Below are 16,297 nucleotides of genomic sequence, written 5' to 3'. Positions count from 1 at the left end.
TTATCAACCTTGACGGAGGAGACGGCGGTTTTACCGCTTGGTTGGATCGGTACAGCGGAGGAGACGGCGGGCATCACCTTATGGACCTTGGCGGAGGAGACAGCGTTTTTACCGGTTGGTTGATCCAGAACGATGGAGGAGACAGCATCCTTGCCGTTTGGTTTCTTCACAATCGGCTCGTGAGAGACTATGGCTTTCCCGTTCGACTTCATTGCGAGAACAAATTGAGAGAGTTTTGATTGAAAAAAACATGAAAGAAGAGATTTATAAATAAATGGAGAGGAAGCCATCAATCAAACCAAAACGGACAATTGATTACTCTACAGATTGGTTGCAGTGGAGATGGAGAGACAAAATGTCGTTCAATCGATGAAAATCTAGAAGAAGAAGGAAGACGAAAAGTAAGAGGGACCCGTGTATTGATCTAGGGTTTGATACTGGGCCTCAATGGATTATTGGCCATTACAAATATTATGTGATAAAATAATTCAGAGCCCAAATAATTCTGATTACGTGGCCGAATAATTTAATCTCATTGGCTGTTTTTTTGGTCTTACGTGGACACGCTCGCGAAGCTGCGTATCGAGATTTTAGTATTGTATATTGATATCCTTATAATAATCGTCTACGTTATATGCGAGAATAATAAAAAAATGAGCAACCCACGTTGATTAGCCTTGGAGACATTAATTAAGGCTTGATATATTTCGCACGTCAGATCCCAATCCGTGCCAAAGTGGGGAAGCAAAATTTATATATATAAAGAAATGTTCGTCTCTCTCCCGTGAAGCCACGTCATCAAATCGTGCGTTGTGGGAATGACACGTGTCCCATTTTATATTTGGAGCCAAAATAAATGAATGCAGTCAGGGGTAATCGAACCCAGCACCTCTAGCACTGGTAATTTCTCTTAGAACCACTAGGCTGAAGTCACTTTTTATAAATATGTGGCCGCGAAAATACTTATTATCGTGTCGGCTGGAAGCCCATGCTTCTTCTGCTTGTGGCCAGGGCCAACACTGAACTGACGTCAAGATGAAGATCGTGAAGTTAAAAACTTTGCTCCAAACAGTTTTGCAATGTTTCCAACCTTTATAACTTGATGCATATAATATATATCAAAATACATTTGTTGTACACGTTTTTATTAGTTTTGCTTTTAAAAGAAGATATTTACAGTTATAAATGTTTTGTGCCAGTGAAGTAATGGTTGAAAAACCTCTATACATATGTCATTTTAAAATAACACCCAACTTCTATATATAGTCAATACATATGTCCATGTTATATTATAGACTAAATATTTTCTCTTTTAAAAATATAGAAAACAGTTTTTTTAGTTTACAAGCAAATGTTGTAGAGCAAGTATGCATTATACAAAATAATATATATTTAAAATCCATACGCAAAAACATAAAAGTTGTTATAGGCCTCTTTCTGACACATGCACACTCCACTATGAATAAGAATTAAAAAGAAAAAACAGTATTGTCATCAAACTTTATCACAAATCCACATTTGTACATCTATAATTATGAGTTGGACAATTAGTTAATTTGATACAATACCAAAGCAAGAATAATCGAAAAACAACTATACCACCGCATACTAATAAGTAACACATAACAGATAACCAAATTTTTGAATCTTAAAACAAATTTCAACTCGAACATTTAGTGAATATCAAATTAACTAATATCCCGCCCGTAGGGCGGGCCGATCCTAGTCTATATATATAAAAGAGAGTTATCTCTCTCTTGGTGAAGCCACCTAGGATTCCATGTAGGAAAGTCGGTTTCTACCTGTGCGACACGTGTCCCGTACATGAAACTCATCGTTTCATTTGATTTGTTTCGTGATGGGCTTAGTATTGGGTATTCTTCTAATTCTATATGGGTCTTTATGTTACACAAATTTGGGCCATCTGAATAAAGTTATGGTTAGAACACTCCTTTTTCGCCGTCTCCGTTCTTCTTCGGTTCATCTATCTCTCTGACAAAGAAAAATATCTGCAAAACGTTACAGAATCATGCTGAATCCAATCGTCGTGTTTAATGAAATCATAAGTGAATGCATCCCCTCTTTACTCCATTTCTTTCGATCTTCAACTATAAAAAGGTACATCCTCTTCTGTGAAAAAAATCATCAGGTTAATCCTCTCAATCATAGCCTTTAAAAAAAATTCACGGTCGCAAAATCTGTAATTTCAATGACTTCTGGTGTTTGCTTTTGCGTTTGATTTTATTGGATCAATTTTTGGATTCAGTTTCATCTTCTCTATATAAAATTTTAGTTTAGTTTCTACGAAGCTTGAGATAGTGATTATGTTTTAGTATCTTTGTTTGGACAATTTTATAATTTGGTTGTGGCGGTGTTAGACTAGAGCAGGATTCTGGTTCTTTTCTGATAGTAAGTATTTCGCAAGAAAAATATTGCTGTGGGTGGGACGAAGTTGTGATCTATCTCTTAGGGTTGATAAGGTCGATGATAATGAAAATTTTCTTTGAGGTTAGGAAACTCCAGATCGGAGTTATTTATTCTTTTATTTTTTTTTTGCTTGAATATATGATTGGCTATGTTCTTCTTTGAATTAATGATATTGTTTGTATGTTTATTTCAGAAATGACAGAGCAAAAGCTGTTGAAATATTAGCCAACGATCTGAAAGTTTTGGCAACGTGTAAAGAACAACTTTACAAAGAAATGAGATCAATCAATTTCTGACTCGACAAAAATTTAAGTAAATTTTGCTTTTGCGTTAATATAATTGAACTTTCTAAAATGCAAACACTCAAGTATTAAAGTGTGTGTCTGTGTTTGATATATCCACGGGGAAAAAGGGCAATAGTCAAAATATGGTGATACAAAATCAGCCAGGTACGTGGATGATCGATTCGAAGGTGTAGGAAAATTCTCATTGGATTTCTCTGGATATGAAAATGAAGGTGTTGGTTTCGGCTGTTTAACGATTGTGGTCTTGATAGGTTTCTCATGGATATCCAATGATAAGTAGAGGTGCCTGAATTTGAAAGAGTTCAATCGTACGGGTGTGTATAAGGCAATTTTAAATTGCTTAATTAGGACAAACTACAATGGTTTTGTTTAGCTTGGAAACTGATACTCTCATTTGGTATAAGGTGGAATCGGACAACCGGGAATTATATTTTTTTGGAATCAAGGTCAGATTCCTTGCTTGGTATGCACCGGGTCAAGAATCAATATGTTTCAGTAGATCCTGATTAATGTACCAGCTCCTGCGATTGCTTATGAGAACTCTGTTGGCTGGTATTTTGCTTATTGTAGAGGTAAAATAAGAAGCACTTCCTTAGAATTTTTCCGGCATCATAATCCTTGCTAAGAAGGAACCAGTTCATGAGATTGTTCCAATGGCAGATTTGGGATGCTCTTTAGCAGTGAGGAGCTTTATATTTTTGTTAACGAGTGTTTGGAATGGTCTCTCAAGTGGCTTCTGGAACTACACAGTATCAGAGATTACTAGGAATTTAGTCAAAGTGTGTTATTCTCTGAAGATGCGTCGGTTGAACCGACCTGTAACAACAATGGAAAAAGATTATGGATTCAACTCTGATAAAAAAATCCAAAAATTTCTATTTCAGAAAGCAACAACGATTTTTTGTAAAGGGAAATAAGTATATTTCGTTTTGGTTCGTTCTTATTATTTAGTTTGGTGTGCTTCTGGTTTGTGTACACGTAGTAGTGCAACATCAAAAGATTCACAAAGTAAAAACATAATTTAATTGAACTTCAAGTGTATTATGAGGTGACGTGAGCCTTACCAAAGTATAGTTCTGTGTAGTTCTGAATCAAAGTTATAAATTTCTAAATATAATAAAATAAACATAAACCAAAATTCAAATATAAGTAGTTCCTATATTTTATTTCTATGTACTTTTTACATTTATTAGATATCTCAATGTAAAAAGTTTGTTTTAGCGAAAAGTTTGTTTCACGATATAAGTAGTTTTCATATTACAATTTATTTTTTTACATTTATATTGTGTGACCATTTAAATAACGTTAGCTTCTATAATTGGTTGAATTTAATGATTTTTTTCATCAGTTGAATTTATTGATTAAATAATACATTTTTAAAAGACCACAATTTTTTTAATATTAGTTCTTTTAGGTGAAATTGCTTATATTTAAAAATAGAAAGAATATATATTAACACGGATTATTTATATAATTATTTTATAATCAGGTCGAATTTTTTTTTAAAAACAACTATTTTTGCTGCTAAAGCTTCCCAAATAAAGTGTATTTCAAGTTTTCAAATATCACTTAAGTTAAATAATTAATGATTGTGTGCAAGTTTTTCTCTTGGTGCATATATATGTGAAATACAATTGGTATATAAACATATAAGATTAAAATAGGTCTTTGTAAAACTATGTGATGCCAATTTGTACAAGCAAAGTAAACATATTTTAAATAATATATATATATATATATATATATATGTTTTTGCAAAATACATTCTGCCAAAAAAAGAAAGCTTTATATTCTTTGGTCTAAATTATAAGGCATCCATTGCACTAATTATATTAAAGTATATATATTAGATCACTTATATATGTAATTATATTTTTAAACAATAACCTTTTGGTTTATGATCCAGTAAAGATTAAAAGCAATATAGCAGATTCCCTTTTCAGTTTTGAAAAGTTGATCACGAGTTAAATGAAATATTAGTATCCAATATTCATATGTATCTCTTTCCATAATGTAAAACATAATATCTAATTATTAGGAAGTCTTTTGAAACGCTAAAGATTAATGTCAAAAAATACGAAACATTTTGATTCTTCCATGTTCATGCACATACAGATTACAAAACATTTACATATAAAAAGTTAATATATTTTTCATAAAAATATTAATATATTTTCATATTTATTATACTTATTTTTCTAAAATAGAACAAAAAAGAACTTCATATCTTAATTTAAAACATAGGAACACTTAGCCATTATAACTAAGTTATCTTAGCAAAACAATTAAACAATCATCAAATTATATGTAGGAACAAACTTTAAAAATATATTTGACAAAATAGAAAGAAGTGTTTTTTTTCATGTGAGGATATGTCTGCTCCACGTCACTAAATCGAGTGTTTTAGTTTCAATATGTGTTCCACCTGCACAAAACGCAACACCTCATTTACTCTAAAATCGGATGGGCTTATATCCTTAACAGTATATTAGAGGTGTTTTGGGCTAATAATTTCTGTTGGGCCATAAGATCCATGATACAAAAAAACATGGGCTATTATGATTAGACCGTAAAGATATGAACGTAGGAAAAACTTAATATTTACAAGTTCGTTTTTTTCCTCATGGGTTTCTTTATATTCATCCAACTCCACAAAATTACAATAAATGTTGTAACGCCACATCCAATCATTAATGTATGTATAATTAGAGCATAGATTACTTAACAAAAGAGAATTACCTTAAACTTTTTACAAGGAAAAAAAGTATAACTAATTTTCCAGAAAATATGGTTTATTTAACTAATATGTATACTTTTAAATAATAAAAATTTATATTAAAATTTTATTCTAACTATTTAAAATATTTTCTAATTTTTATCCCGTCCGTAGGGCGGGTCGACCAAAAAGAAAGGGTTGACTTATTGACTCTTCCCAACCTATTAAAATCCACACTCAATCACCCGAACTTTCAATCTCCTTAAATAAACCCTTGTAAATTTAACTTTCTCATCTATTTTTCCTCTAAACTTTATTTTTCAAAGCATTTCCACAAATTATCTGATTTCTTTTTAAATGTGTTTTACAATCAGTAATGCTTTTACGAAACGTTTAAAATGAAAAAAAAAACGTTTAAAAATGAATACCAACCGAGAAAGACAACTTGACCCAAAGGATCTAAGAAATGTGTGTTGCCAATGAGTGCATAAAGGACCAAGTTGTGGGAAAAGATTGAAGAATAGATTTTTTATTTTGGAACGCATATTCAGATTTAGATAAGTTGAAGAAAAGATAAGAGAGAGAAGAGGGTGGGGGGGGGTTCAAGAAAGATACACAAGAGAAAAAGGTGAAGGATAAATAGTTTTAATGGGGAGGGATGGGACTTTCACTCTATGGCCGATAGTTTGTTCATTCACGGTAGTATTTGCGATGATTCTAGAGGTTCTTGAGAGAATCATTATTGTCGGGTCTTTAATAATCGGTCTTTAAATTTTTTTTTTTAATCCGATTTAAAAAAAAAATTAAAAATGAATCAATCGCGGGCCACACGTTTCAGTGGGATCCGCGAACAGTACAGGGACCAAACCAAAATGTCTTTTAGTTAGAGATTTTTTTCTTCGGTTCTGGTGTTTTTGTGGACTCCTTCCTCTTAAGGACCAGACTAAAGACTGCAATAATGTTGCCCTGAGACCAAAAGAAAATGCTTGAAGAACTTCAAGCCCTGTTCAGATGCGAAAATACAAAACAATACTCCATTCTTTGTCTCCCTTCGGCTTCATCAAGTTCTGTTTGGCCAAAAAACAAGAAAAAAACAAAGAGTGATTTTCCATTTGTTTTATGTATATGAACACACCCTTCAAGTTACTTTTGTTTGTTGTCGAAAGCTGAAGACTTATCCTATGATTTGTACACTGTCAAATGGGCCAGCGAATTTTTGAATAACTTCTTGGGCCGAATACACTATCAATTTATTTTGTATACAGCGTGAATTTTTATAAATTATTTATCGGGGAAAATATTGTTCATAGATGATGTGAAAAATAATTAGAACTAGTTCAAACACTGCGGCTGCGGTTGCGGTTGCGATTGCGGTTGCGGTTGCGGGATTTTACGGATGCGGATGGTTGCAGTTTCTAACGGTTTTAAGAAATTTGTACGACTGGATCTGCGGTTAGAAATTAGTGCGTTTGTGGGACACTTATGACTGGTTAATTATCAAATGCAGCAGCAGTTAATTAATAAATTAACAATATTTACATTTTATATAATTATAAAAATATCAAAAATCATAATATTATAATAAATATTAAAAATATATTTTAAACTTATAGTTTTAATTTTTTTTAAATTATAGAAAATATTTTTATTTTAATTTTTTTAATATTAATTAAAATATAATAGATATATTTTAGTATTTTTATAATTACAATTAAAAAAAATTTCATTGAATATTTTTATTTTTTTAATTTATTGTTTTAAAAAAAATGTATCATCCCGCAACCTCAAACGCTAGCTGGAACCAGCTTTTAAATTTATGAAGTTTAGACCGGTTTGAAGCGGTTTAGAGTGGTTTGAGTGATTGTTTCAAAACGCCAACAACCGCTACCACCCGCGAACGCGCTATCAACCGCAAAAACTGCGTTTGCAGGTGGTAGCGGAAAAACTAGTCATACCCTAAGTAGTGGCTGATGTTAAACCGAGATGTTTAGATTAATGAGGGGGGCAAATCCAAAACTTAAGCTTAAAGCTTTTGTGTGTTGTCCGGAGGTTTCTTGAGAACAAAGTCACAACAACCATAGGTTTCACTTCTTTGCCTTGCTTCAAGCCAAGGAAACTGTTTAAAGCTACAAATTCATTTTTATTATCCCAGCAAATTTATTAACTTTTATTTTTTCTTATAGTATATTCTTGGTGAGAAATATATTATTGATTTTCAAAAAATTGCAACTTAAATTTTTATTTAATTAGTTAAGTTGGAGATTGCTCTAGTGTTGTGTATATTGATTTGAGATCTTTAAGACGTTTTTTTTTTTTGAGAATTGACGTTAAGGTTGTTGGTTCATTAATCCATTATAAACAATTCTCTTCCTTTTTTTTGTAAACTAATTATCTTCTTTTTCTTCTTGCTAAAGGAAAATATTAATCTGTTGCATCTTTCCAACATCTATTAAAGGATAAAAAACAAACACACTGTTGTTAGAGGTAAACAGATTGGTTCGTGAGTTTAGTATTGTATACTTTTATATAATTTTCAAACTGAAAAGTAAATTTAGTCGGTTGGTTGGCTGGAAGATATTTCACTGAATATAGCAGACGGGAAAGATTTATGCTTAAACACATGTTGAAAAAACTCGATCTTAACCACATTTTAAGAAGAAGAAAAAAGATAACTCTATTATTCCAAATTTCATATTAATTATGTTTTTCAGTTTTTGTGAATAACAAATTGAACAAACGTTCATACCTTTTATTTATTCAGTTTCTCAAATAAAACTTTTTTATATAATTTTTTCATCCCATACATTGTCACTACTCGCCGATAAAATTCTAAATCTAATTTTAAACTAAGAGTAAACAATTTTGTTCCCTCTATATATCCTATAATCGCATATTCTACGTTCATCTGAAAATTTAAATCTATATCAGAAGAACAAATTTGAATATATTTATGTTTAAATAATACTATTTGATCAAAACCATTAACAAGCAAAACTTATGTTATTACACTTTTCTTTTTGATAATTTTCTATAAGTCATGACTAAACATATATGAGAAATTGTTAGAAATACTACAAATTAAGTACCACTTTTCAAAAATACTACCAATAAAAAAATATATTAACATTTGAGTTTAGGATTTAGTGATTATTGTTTAAATTTTAGTATGAGATTGATTGGATTAATAAATATTATATAAATATTTAAAAAAGTTAGCTTAATGTTATTTTATCACAAATTTTGAATAACTGTGAAAATAGTCACTCATCGATGGTAAATTAAAAAAATGATAAATTTGTGATAGAATTGAAATTTTTCCAGTATATACTCCCTCTGTATCACTTTAAGTGGGTTTTAAGATTTTTGCATATAGATTAAGAAAACACAAAATTCTATATAATTTATCTTGGTTACATAAAAATATTATTAAATGAAACTAATTCAACCAATAAGAAAAAAGCTCAGTATTTTGTAATTGGTCATAAAGTTCAAATGATATTAAATTCTACCTATAATAAAGAGAACATCAATTATTTTGAAACAAATTTTTTTTCTCTAAACACCACTTAAAATGATATGGAGGCCGGAGGGAGTATGAACCATGAAAAGTCAGGATACATATTTTGTAAGTTACATTGTGGAAGGCATCTCATAATAAAATTATAATAGAAAAATCAGAGAAGCGGCCATGGAAAGATGTCTTCAATTTTTTTCATGATTATAAATAAATCAAGTACACAATATCGTAACATATTTCAGCTCTACACGACCACATTATCAGCAATGACATATTCATAAGGTGTATAATCAATTTACCGATAAACCTAGAACTAAAGGAATGTAATCAATATAAGTTTGAAATCATTTGATTTTATTGAATTTTAGATGATTTTAGATAAAATAATTTATATTTTTTATAAACCATTTTAGAATCTCACTTTAGATTACTTTATCCTTCTGTAACAAACAAAAAAAAGATTACTTTATCCAAAAATCATTATAAAATTTAAATTTATATTTTTTACTAAAAAACTCTATCCACACATTCTAAAATCACTACAAATCAGTTTTTTAAAAAACTAGAATATTCTACTACTGATGTTTAAATATTCATACAGAAACCTTAAAATTAGTTTCTAATTTACAATTTATCCAATATTTAGCCCCAAAAAGTCACTCTGTTGTCAAAAATCTATGCAAATTTAGAGAAGCTGTAATTTATATTATTTAATTAAAATTATAAAATTTACTAATGTAAAGGATACATTCTATAAATTTTAAAAATGATTTTAAAATAGAAGAATAAAAGTAGATGGTTTATTTGTGTAAAAAAAAAAGAGTTTGACTGAATAAAGCAAGCGAAAGGAAAGGAAAGGAACAAAATATTCTCTTTATAGCTTAGGGAATATAAATTGTTAGATTTTTTTGGTCATCACGAGAGAATCGCACAAAGAAAGAGAACGAAGAGAAAGAGAAAGAGAAAGAGAGAGAAGTGGATTTTGATATTTGTTGGACTCAAAATCGAAAAAATCTAAAAAGTATAAAAGAGGTAGAAGCTCTGGATGCCGTCTCTTTCCGTCGTAGGCGACGGAGGTTATGCCTGTTGGCTCTGAGGTATTCGTGATCGCAGATCTCCGTCTCTTTGTTTCCTGATTTGACTTTTGCGAATTTGATTATCAATTTTGTTTTGCTGTTTTCGCGTTTGATCAGATTGGATCTGTTCGATCCTGATCCGATTATCGAGTTTTTAGGGTTAGGCTGATCGATTTGGGGTGGTATTGATAAGATTTTGTGATGGAATCTGCATTTGAATATGTGAATGAATGCTAGGTGTTTTGGATGTTGCATGAACAATCAATCTCTTAGATTGATTATGCTGTTTCGGGTGGACTGGACTGTTTTTCTGATTGATCTCTGTTATTCGGATTGTTTCTTTGAATTACATATCTCAGTGTGTGTGTGTGTGTCATTGGATTGGTTTCATTGCTACAGGTTCAATCAGGCTTCCTTTTGAGTGGGTTGTTTTCTTCTGAGGGCATGGAGCAAGTTTTCGTCTGGCCAAGCTGCTACAATCATCAGCTTTTCTCATTCCAAGAAGCGCTCGATTGGCGGTTTCTTGTTCGTTCTGATTTCCTTGTGGGCTCTTTCGTTAACTGCACTTAGTTGTCTAATTTCTGACACAGGTATGTATGGCTTTTCTATTCTAGCTTTTTTAGAGTTTCTGTTTCCTTCTACATGAATGCATTGTTGGAACTGCTATGATTTTAGTATATATGTTTAGTTCCTTGTAAATATTCCAATTGGAGGTTTAATAGGTTTTTTTTTTTTAATTTATAACTTGTTTTATGAGTCAATGCAAAATAAGCAAGTTTGAGAAATTGTAAAACTGCTAAAAAAGAAAGGAACAATATAAGAACACGATGAAAACAGAAGATGTCAGATACCACAAACTTTAAAAGATATATTTCGTATTTATCAGAGGACTTATAATGTCTGCCCTTTTTGTTTCTTTTTCAGGTCTGAAGTCTGCAAATTCTTCCTTTTTATATTCCTAGAGAAACCTCTTAATCTTCTCCCTGCGGACAAAGATTTGGTAGCCCTCTCTTCCATATCTTGTTCTTATGGGCGCTGGTTGAACAAGGATATAACTTTTTTTTTTTTTTTTGAGTTTTGAGTCTAAACCTCTGAGTGAGATGTTGTGAGCTTTCGGTCCTTCCTGTTAGCCAACATATTCTTTCTTGTTGGTTCCTTTGAGTTCTCAGTATGTGTTTTGCTCTTCCCTTGCTGTCTTTCTTTTCCCTTAATGGTCAACCCCTTGGTGCTCAAAGTAAATAATAGTCAGTCTAGTCTACCCAGGTGGAGAATCATTGATTTTACTGCTTTGGTGTTCAGTCCTTCCTTGCTACGAACAACTGGAAGATTAATGCTATATAAATCTTTCAGAAGTTATTTACATACATAAAATAAAGAGGCTACTTTGCTTTACCGGAAAGACAATGGACAGGTTACTCAGAGTTCTCTCAACTTTTCTTAACATCTTTTGGTATCTGACCCCTTAATGTATTGCTTATGAGTTTGCTTATCCAGGTACAAGTTAATTAAAGAGGTTGGTGATGGAACTTTTGGTACCGTGTGGCGAGCTATCAATAAGCAGACGGGTGAAGTTGTAAGTTGCTTTCTTTGAGGGTTATCTAGGCCTGTATAATGTATGTGCTTGATTTTCTTACCATCTGAAGTTTCTATGAGCAGGTTGCAATTAAGAAAATGAAAAAGAAGTACTACTCATGGGACGAATGTATCAATCTGAGAGAAGTGAAGGTAGTGAATTGCTTTTGTTGAGCTGCTCTTTTGTCTTGTGTAGTGTATGTTTACTTATTCCTCTCTTTTTCTCCTATCAGTCGCTTAGGAGAATGGATCATCCAAATATCGTGAAGCTGAAGGAAGTCATCCGCGAACATGATATCCTATACTTTGTCTTTGAGTACATGGTATACTTTCTTCCTCCTTGTAGTTTGCTATTTTCTGCGTACACTTTAATCAATATCACTGATTCTGCACATGTCATTCTTACTTGATCAGGATTACAACCTCTATCAGCTAATGAAAGATCGACAAAAGCTTTTTACAGAAGCTGTTATTAAAAAATGGTGCTTTCAAGTCTTTCATGGCCTTTCTTATATGCATCAGCGAGGTTACTTTCACCGCGATCTTAAGCCAGGTAATTGATAGCCTGGAGGTGTAATTTATACAAAGCTTTAAACATCCGCTGTGAAGATTGACAATGTTGACTTTAATTACTTTTTAGCAATCATGGTTCAATAGCTTGTCAATAATATATGTTCATACTGTGCTGGTTGTTACAGAAAATCTATTAGTCTCTAAAGACATCATTAAGATTGCTGATTTTGGTTTGGCACGGGAGGTTAATTCGAGTCCACCTTTTACCGAGTATGTTTCTACACGCTGGTAAGTGTCGCTTTTCTTGTTGTGTTGTAATGAGTCTTTCGTTACCCATATGGTCGATTAGATGATATACCATTACTGCCATACTGACCCAAGAATGTTTGTACGAATAGGTACAGGGCGCCTGAAGTACTCCTTCAGTCATATGTATACACATCAAAAGTTGGTTAGTATGCATACTATAGTAAGAAATAATTATATTTTCTCTTCAATGATCTGCTGCTAAACAATGTGTCAAATGTTTGTTTTTCCTAGATATGTGGGCGATGGGAGCTATTATGTCTGAGTTGTTGTCTCTTCGTCCTATATTTCCAGGGGCTAGGTAACTTAGCAGTGATTAATTTTGTATTTTGGTGATTAGAAATGTTGCTAATAAACAAGTGAAAATGTTATCGTATCAACCTTGCAGTGAAGCAGATGAGATCTATAAGATCTGCAGTGTCATAGGCAGTCCAACTGAGGAAACCTGGTTAGAGGGACTTAATCTTGCTAACACCATAAACTATCAATTCCCTCAGGTAACATGTCTTCAGCCTCAGTAATTTTTTTTTTTAATGAGCTACTAACTGTTGTCATCTTACAGCTTTCTGGTGTGCCTCTTTCAAGCTTGATGCCATCTGCTAGTGAAGACGCAATTGATCTTATTACGGTAACTAACAGTTTTTAAAAGGAGTTCCCAATAGCTTTGGACATATTTCTCTAATTTTCGGACACCAATCTCTGACTTTTTCATGATTGTGCAGCGGCTTTGCTCCTGGGATCCATGCAAGAGACCCACTGCTGCAGAGGCTCTGCAGCACCCGTTCTTTCAGGTACACCATAGAGTATTTCCATCGACTATGACTCTTCTTGATCAGTTAATTTAATCGTGTTCTCATGTGGCAGAGTTGCTTTTATGTCCCACCATCTCTCCGACCCAAGCCATCTGTTGCAAGAACTCCTCCGCCTGGTATATTTTTAGTTTGTTGATCGCCAATATCAGGGTGTAGATTATTATATATCTGCTTTGAGATTGTCAAAAAACTAAATTTCATATTTGTTTCTTTTTAGTTGGACCAAGAGGATCATTCGAGCACCAAACAGTTAAAAGGCAGACTGTGTCTCTTGCCAAGCCATTCAACAATGTTTCTCCAAGGCCAAGTGCTGCTTTTGGCAGTGGCGTCCAGAGGAAACTCGACATGGCTAATAAGCAAGATGGAACGAGGAACACTAAACCGGTGAGAAGTTCTGTCAAAGACTCCAAGTACAGACCACCCGGTAGAAAGAGTCCTCGTAAGTAAAACCTTAACACCACTCTTATTTCTTGTAACACGTACAATGATTATATTCCTTAATTCTGATAAAACAAAATCCATTTAGCTGGAGGTAATGCAGCAGGTTCGTCATTGAGCAAGAACAGGGTCGCGCGTGGTGTATCCGAGACTGCTGATAAACTTTCCAACATGAGCGTCAGAGGAACCGTGTCTCGAAGACACTCTGTGTCAGTGATGCAGCAACAGCAGCTGAAGCCACCGCCGATGAAAGCAGGTTGTGTAGGAGAAAAACGTGACATGTTCCTTAGACCAACCCAACCCGCCACCAGTGCCTACTCTAGGAAAGTCGCCGGCTGACCCAAATACCTCTCAACAACAGTAAACAGTTTACTCCTGAATATCTTATAATATATACTCTGCTTTGTCCCTTAAGTCGTCATTTCATCAAAAAAGAAAAAAAAAAAACTTAAACTGCTCCTTTTCAGTTTTGTCTTTTGTGTCGTCTACAGTTTCTTGTTTTATTTTATTTTCCATACTTTTGACTGTGTGATGGTTTGTATTATGCGTGACGCTTGACTTCATGGTTTGCAATAAAGTTGGCTTGGGACTACTTATGTAGCTCTTGTGTACTTTTACTTTCTAATTCATTTCAGTTGGATTGGCAGAATCGTAGATTGCATAACGAAAATTATATAGAAAATCTACAGAAGTACTCTTGAAGTATCTTCTTGTAAGAAATGATCAAAGCTGTTTTTGTTTTTCTGTCTTATCTCTTGCTTGAGGAGTTCCAAAAGGACTGCCAAAAGACAGGCCAATTCTTCCTAGCTTCGTTCCATCCTAACAAGGAACCTTCTCTCGACGGATCCCAACTCGACGACACGATCCCGTAGCTCACACCAGCTAACGCCGTACCGAAGAAGACGAAGGAAACAATAAACGGAACCCATGTAGGCACATCGATTTTCAATCCCACTTTCAGATAGTAAAAGAGTGGGAAGAAACAAAGACCAACGAAGAGTGGTAAACCAACGGTGAATCCCATTCTGCTTATCATTCTGTTGGTTACTATCTCTGGAATCACACCTCTCTCACGCTCATCTTCATCATCGTCTTCCTCTTGGTCGTCTTCTTCGTCACTCTGGTTTCCGGGTTTTGACTTTTTGGGTTTCTTGGTTTTCTTAGGAGGAGGTGGTCCAAAGCCTCTCGGACTATTCATTGTTGCTTGTAATGGCGCTATACGCCATATCTCTAAGCGCTTATTGCAAGTAAGAGACTTGGGAACTTGACCGTTCCATTCTCTCCGTCTTTCTACGCTTCCATCAAGCTGCGTAAAGTGGAAGAAGTTCAAAAGGACAAAGTTTAATACTACAGAACAATCTAAGTAAAAAGAGATGGAAAACCAGATAGTAGAAATGGTTTGATATCAGAAGTGCAGTAAACCGAAAGAAGCAGTAAACCCGAAGGAACCATTTCACTCAAGAATTATTATATCGATCAATGAGACCATTTGAGTTGGGCAAAGAGAGAGAGAGATATGAGATTACCTTGCAAGAGGATCTGGGATGAGCAGAGAGGTTGAAAAGACATGTTACAGAAGCCATTGAATCAGATCAGACATGAACCAATAAGCGAAATCCTCACGAGATTTTTACAGAGAGAGAAGCATCGGATTTTTTGTGTGTGTTCTCCTCTCTGTTCTGTTTCGAGTGGGAGATATGGATAAGGTTTATCGTCCATTACCCGGTTTACTCCCGGTTCGGTATGATCCGGTTTACTCGGTTCAACTATTTACAAAGTTCAGTTTTGATTTTTTGAACACGTAACTAACTAAGGGTTCTCCCCGTTCACCGTCTTTCTTGACGGGAGAAAAAAAACGCGAGGAGAGCGACGGAGAAGACACGGTAAGATTCATAAGAAACTTATGTAATGATTAACTTTTTTATTTATCTGAAATAGTTTCATTCCTGAAATGTATGGGCTGCAACGTTTCAGGTGCCGATTATGGATGGGCAGGTGGTGTACATATCAAGAAGCCTATCGAGGTTTATTGAATACCTAATGGATTGGATCGAGACAGAACTACGATGACGAGTCTATATTTCCTCAAGAATTTGTAAATAACCTCCTTACATTGATGATTATGAATCAAGAGATTGGTCTTATAATAAGTTTGGTGTAAATTGTGTAGCTTTTCCTCAAAACTTCAAGGAAATTGTGAAGACAAATATATAAACGATTGTTCCGAGTTTACACACACATTTACCACTATAATTTCCAGAAAATCATTAGTCTCAAAGAGAAAGCCCATCTCAAAACTTTCTTCAGACACTTCTGAAAGTAGATGTATTTCCCTTGAATAGTACGTTGTATATCATTGACAATATATAGTACAAAGTAGTTGAGAGATCACATGAATATACTCTCGTATCTACATGAATATAGGAGAATAATATATTAACTATACGCAGATAGTTATCTCATCTTATCTTGTCTAATACCTCCCGCAGTTGGAGCGTGGGTTCGCGCACGCCAAGACTGGACCTGAAGCTTGTGAATAAGGAAGTGGGAAGACCTTTGGTGAAGATGTCGGCGTACTGCAGGGTTGATGGAATATGAAAGACGCGAACCTCTCC

The 16,297-nt window shown here is 33.7% G+C and overlaps 4 protein-coding genes and 1 long non-coding RNA gene across 7 annotated transcripts in view; 3 read left to right on the top strand and 2 right to left on the bottom strand.

Moving 5' to 3' along the window:
- The window catches only part of LOC106332925, a 3,080-nt gene extending 2,714 nt beyond the window's left edge, over positions 1 to 366 (bottom strand). For 2 of the 3 annotated variants that reach the window (XM_013771411.1, XM_013771413.1), the window contains exon 1: positions 9 to 366. The gene's annotated coding sequence lies outside the window, so the exon portion shown is untranslated. The remainder of the gene's footprint in view (positions 1 to 8) is intronic. The other variant, XM_013771412.1, reaches the window with a different exon arrangement.
- A 1,603-nt stretch (positions 367 to 1,969) lies between these two features.
- Positions 1,970 to 3,678, top strand: LOC106332443. Its single transcript, XR_001268094.1, has 5 exons — positions 1,970 to 2,118; positions 2,621 to 2,876; positions 2,984 to 3,046; positions 3,137 to 3,304; positions 3,393 to 3,678. It is a non-coding gene; the product is annotated as an uncharacterized LOC106332443 (long non-coding RNA).
- A 6,766-nt stretch (positions 3,679 to 10,444) lies between these two features.
- On the top strand, positions 10,445 to 11,204 carry LOC106335083. The gene is made up of 2 exons (XM_013773507.1): positions 10,445 to 10,631; positions 10,966 to 11,204. Exon 1 carries the CDS (start codon positions 10,486 to 10,488, stop codon positions 10,609 to 10,611), a length of 126 nt encoding a protein of 41 aa, XP_013628961.1. The 5' UTR covers positions 10,445 to 10,485; the 3' UTR covers positions 10,612 to 10,631; positions 10,966 to 11,204.
- Positions 11,205 to 11,213: 9 nt separating this feature from the next.
- LOC106335081 (cyclin-dependent kinase F-4-like) lies at positions 11,214 to 14,278 on the top strand. The gene is made up of 14 exons (XM_013773505.1): positions 11,214 to 11,452; positions 11,536 to 11,614; positions 11,698 to 11,766; positions 11,847 to 11,936; positions 12,028 to 12,166; positions 12,312 to 12,414; positions 12,525 to 12,577; positions 12,667 to 12,733; positions 12,821 to 12,929; positions 12,995 to 13,060; positions 13,155 to 13,223; positions 13,297 to 13,360; positions 13,462 to 13,683; positions 13,771 to 14,278. The coding sequence occupies exons 1-14, from the start codon at positions 11,445 to 11,447 to the stop codon at positions 14,019 to 14,021; spliced, it is 1,389 nt and encodes a 462-aa protein (XP_013628959.1). The 5' UTR covers positions 11,214 to 11,444; the 3' UTR covers positions 14,022 to 14,278.
- A 44-nt stretch (positions 14,279 to 14,322) lies between these two features.
- On the bottom strand, positions 14,323 to 15,550 carry LOC106335082 (protein PAM68, chloroplastic). Its single transcript, XM_013773506.1, has 2 exons — positions 15,209 to 15,550; positions 14,323 to 14,988 (listed from the first exon to the last, which is right to left on the bottom strand). Exons 1-2 carry the CDS (start codon positions 15,263 to 15,265, stop codon positions 14,431 to 14,433), a joined length of 615 nt encoding a protein of 204 aa, XP_013628960.1. The 5' UTR covers positions 15,266 to 15,550; the 3' UTR covers positions 14,323 to 14,430.
- Positions 15,551 to 16,297: the final 747 nt, after the last annotated feature.

The sequence above is a fragment of the Brassica oleracea genome, chromosome C3 (assembly GCF_000695525.1).
Source record: "Brassica oleracea var. oleracea cultivar TO1000 chromosome C3, BOL, whole genome shotgun sequence".
Classification (NCBI taxonomy): domain Eukaryota; kingdom Viridiplantae; phylum Streptophyta; class Magnoliopsida; order Brassicales; family Brassicaceae; genus Brassica; species Brassica oleracea.
Note: the sequence above shows the minus strand (reverse complement) of the source record. Positions and strands in the feature narration are given on the sequence as shown.

Excerpts from the sequence above, each read along its gene's own strand:
- LOC106335083 (XM_013773507.1), top strand. The coding sequence starts at position 10,486 with ATGGAGCAAGTTTTCGTCTGGCCAAGCTGCTACAATCATCAGCTTTTC.
- LOC106335081 (XM_013773505.1), top strand. Across the intron at positions 12,578-12,666 it reads TGTATACACATCAAAAGTTG|ATATGTGGGCGATGGGAGCT; the intron begins GTTAGTATGCAT and ends TGTTTTTCCTAG. Across the intron at positions 13,684-13,770 it reads ACCCGGTAGAAAGAGTCCTC|CTGGAGGTAATGCAGCAGGT; the intron begins GTAAGTAAAACC and ends AAATCCATTTAG.
- LOC106335082 (XM_013773506.1), bottom strand. The coding sequence starts at position 15,265 with ATGGCTTCTGTAACATGTCTTTTCAACCTCTCTGCTCATCCCAGATCC. Across the intron at positions 14,989-15,208 it reads ATCCCAGATCCTCTTGCAAG|CTTGATGGAAGCGTAGAAAG; the intron begins GTAATCTCATAT and ends CACTTTACGCAG.